Source organism: Buceros rhinoceros, unplaced genomic scaffold (genome assembly GCF_000710305.1).
Source record: "Buceros rhinoceros silvestris isolate BGI_N320 unplaced genomic scaffold, ASM71030v1 scaffold43846, whole genome shotgun sequence".
NCBI classification, from domain to species: Eukaryota; Metazoa; Chordata; class Aves; order Bucerotiformes; family Bucerotidae; genus Buceros; species Buceros rhinoceros.
Window position 1 is genome coordinate 51,702 of NW_010417803.1, and position 3,299 is coordinate 55,000.

Here is a 3,299-nt window from a genome sequence, read left to right on the forward strand (position 1 = left end):
CTTTCTTCTGCCAACCTTTCTTAGGATTTTGTTGATGTTCCTCTTGCTGGCAGATGCCATGAGAATGGTCTTTATACCAGATGAAAGTCTGGTAGTCAGTTATTGAATAGACTGAAATCTCAGATAAAGTATTACTAATTGCACAGTAAAATGATCACAAAGAGAATCAAGCCGATCTGACTAGGACGCACTGAGCTCTTGTGATAACCACTGCTTAAACTGCAGCAAATGGTGTTAAGTTCATTAGTAGTCTTAAAAGCTTAATCAATGTTTGTGCTAACTGAAGGAGAGGAATAGACAGGCTATGATATTTCTTGGTATAAATTTCGCCATCTTTATTGTTGCTGCTGTTGAACTGAGCCAAAAGATACAGCACTTTTCATTCACCCTAAACTGCATTGGGATTTGTATATGTACATTTACTGTTTCTGCATGCTGCCACCCTTCCTTCAACCACACATCTTTCTCCTTGTGCCCTGTAAAATGGGAATGCATTTGAAATGACACGTCCCTACCTGTCAGGTCAGCATTCGGCCACCAGCCAAGCTCACAGGCTTTACATGTGAATTCATCCTGAACAAACTCATTCTCCTTGCAAGCAGTGCAAATCCAGCAGCAACTCACTTCTCCTTTCCTGATCACCTGCAATGCAAAACACATCCTCAGCTATGATTCTCAATAAGACGACACAGAAGCTCACCCACCAAACAGGTGCCACTTGCACTGTTTAAAATAAGACAACATTCCTCTATATGGCACGTTTCAAAAAACTAGAACACTTGAATCCTGATTTTGTATCTACCCCTGCGTATCATAATTTGTGCCTGGAATTCAAGGCTAATCTCTAGGGACAAATCTATTTTGATTTTGGGGGAGCAGTTCTGGGTTAGAAGTACAAAACCATTTTGCCTTTGGTACAGAGGCATGACGGGTGTTATATTTTCTATAAAACTGGAGGAGAGGCTTAATCAGAGAGATGGCTCAGGTCAAGTCGAGTAGCTCAGACTACCCTTAATATTTATTGATAGTAAAAAGCACTAAACAAGGTCAAAGGTTAGAATAAAGAGCAATTCATGCATATACATATATATATATTTTCACAAGCACATGCACACACACACAAAAAAATCCAATTCACATGGAAGTCTCTTTGGGGCTCATTAGACTAGTGTAAATAGAAATTCAAATAAGAGCAAATTAGAAAATATACTGCTAAAAGGATGTAATAGGTCCTAGCAGAAAATAAAACCAATATGCAGTGACGAAGAGCATGCTTTGAAATGTCTACTTTGGAGACAAATGTCCCTGAAAACTGTATCTTTCTCTTCTGTGAAGTCTGCTAAGTGTAATGATCCAATGCTGAAAAGATAGTTTCCTCGTCTTGACTCCTAGTTTCATTACACTGAAGCTGAAAGAAAGATTAAGGATATTTCCAGCTCATGGGGCACCAACAAAGACACTGGATCTGTTCACCAGCCTTCTGTCCAGGACCTTCCTATCCATCTATATGCAGAGCTGAGTGCAGTAGTGAAATACAAAATGTTTGTTCTATTGAATGCTGGCTTCGTGGAATTTTTTTGTTGACATTTCCCCCTGCAGTCTGTGGAGAGAGTCCGACAGACTTCAATGGGAGCCAAAGCTGGCATTTTGTATGCATGGTGTTTACATAGACACACGTACACAAACTGCACAATCTCCAAAACAGGAAAAAGATGTTTTGGAGGGTAGTAAATACCAGTAATGTCTCCCCTCCATGATTGCTGGAATATGTCACTATGCCTTTGCCAAATCATCAATCACTTTATCTCTTGGAGTAACAATATAGAATTAAAAAGCTGCAAATGTACTTATTAAATGAAATTAGAAAGGAAGGTCTGCTCTGAGGTGATTTTCCTGAGTAGGCTTTTTGCCATTTTAACTTACTGCATCCATACCATTTTGATAGTGGTGGAACATGTCTTTATGTCATCCAGACACGGCAGGTGGCAACATATTTGTAGCTTGATACAGGTGCTACTGTTTGGTAAACACGGAGTGATTTCATTTTTGCTTCCATACTTCCTATTGTGAACGTGAGACAAGTAGGCTTTTTGGATTTTTTTTTTTTTTTTTGGAGCCCTTGCAGGTGTTCTTGCTGGAACAAAATACTGGATTCCCATGGGTCACATTATTTTCAGAATCAGACCCCAGGTGAATCACAGCCACTGAATGTTGTAGGCAATGACTAAGTGAAAATCTTGTTCTTTCTCACATAAGGTGAAATTCAAATCCTGTCACGCTAAGAGATTCTGCATCACCACAAAGTGCAATTTTAGAAAATATGGGCCTGTATATGGGATTGAAAGAGTAAAATGTTAATCTAGGAGTCTTGCTATAGTTTTGGCTTTCCTGAAGAAAAAGTCCTATCCCTTGGCTTGAAAGAAGCTTGCTTGCGTTTAGGGAAAAACACTGACTGATTATTCACACTTCTATAGCAGAAAGTGTCTGAGGTATACCTTAATCTGGCCCTTCAAACAAGGCTCGCTGCACACTGATCGGACCATTCCACTCTTGTTCATCTGAATCCTGTAGTCATCAATGTTGAGCACACCTTCGTGCCAGGTCCCAATGAGGACATAGTCATAGCGGTTGGCTTCTATGTACTGCAGGTTCATGATGTCATACCTGTGAGGGAAAAAAGAGAAAGTGAATCACTGTCCTGCAACACAAAGGATAAAAATTTACCTTTCCCTTCTCCTTCTGCCTCTGTAAATACTGATGTCATCCCTTAACACCAGGGACTAGAGCTTCACAGAAACACCAAATAAACTTTTGTATTTGCAGCAGAATAACGAATGGGAAATTACAGCTCTGATTGCCACACAACCACCGATTGTCTGCCCTGCTTACATAAAACTGTGAGTAAAAAGTTGTGTGTCCAGGAAAACCTGCATATCCAAACCACCAAGCTCTGCTGAAGATGCACATGTAGGTATTGCTCAGATGGAGCGTTTTTGAGCCAATTATCAAGATATCTCTAACATTCACTTGATGCCTCCATACAGGTTGGTTACAGTATAGCCCCTGCTGGGAGCTCAAAATTAATCAGTAGAAATGCTGAAACTATCAAACTGGTATTCCATAAGTTAACTGTAAGCACTAGTTCAACTATTTGTATTACTCAACCCAGTGAGTCTGTCAGGAAAAGTTAGAAGATGAGGCACAAAATTTACTTTCTCACCCTAAGCAAGTGAGGAGAGGACTTCCCAAGGCTAATGTAAAGGAAGCATAAAACACAGCTACAATAAACATTCAGCTTC

The 3,299-nt window shown here is 39.9% G+C and overlaps 1 protein-coding gene across 1 annotated transcript in view; it reads right to left on the reverse strand.

The window, feature by feature from the left end:
• The window catches only part of GRM1 (glutamate receptor, metabotropic 1), a gene marked incomplete at its 5' end in the record, with an annotated part of 37,932 nt that extends 35,268 nt beyond the window's left edge, over positions 1-2,664 (reverse strand). The window contains 2 exons of the mRNA XM_010138287.1: positions 516-642; positions 2,496-2,664. Coding sequence (XP_010136589.1) covers positions 516-642; positions 2,496-2,664 — 296 coding nt within the window. The remainder of the gene's footprint in view (positions 1-515; positions 643-2,495) is intronic.
• Between the last annotated feature and the right edge of the window lie 635 nt (positions 2,665-3,299).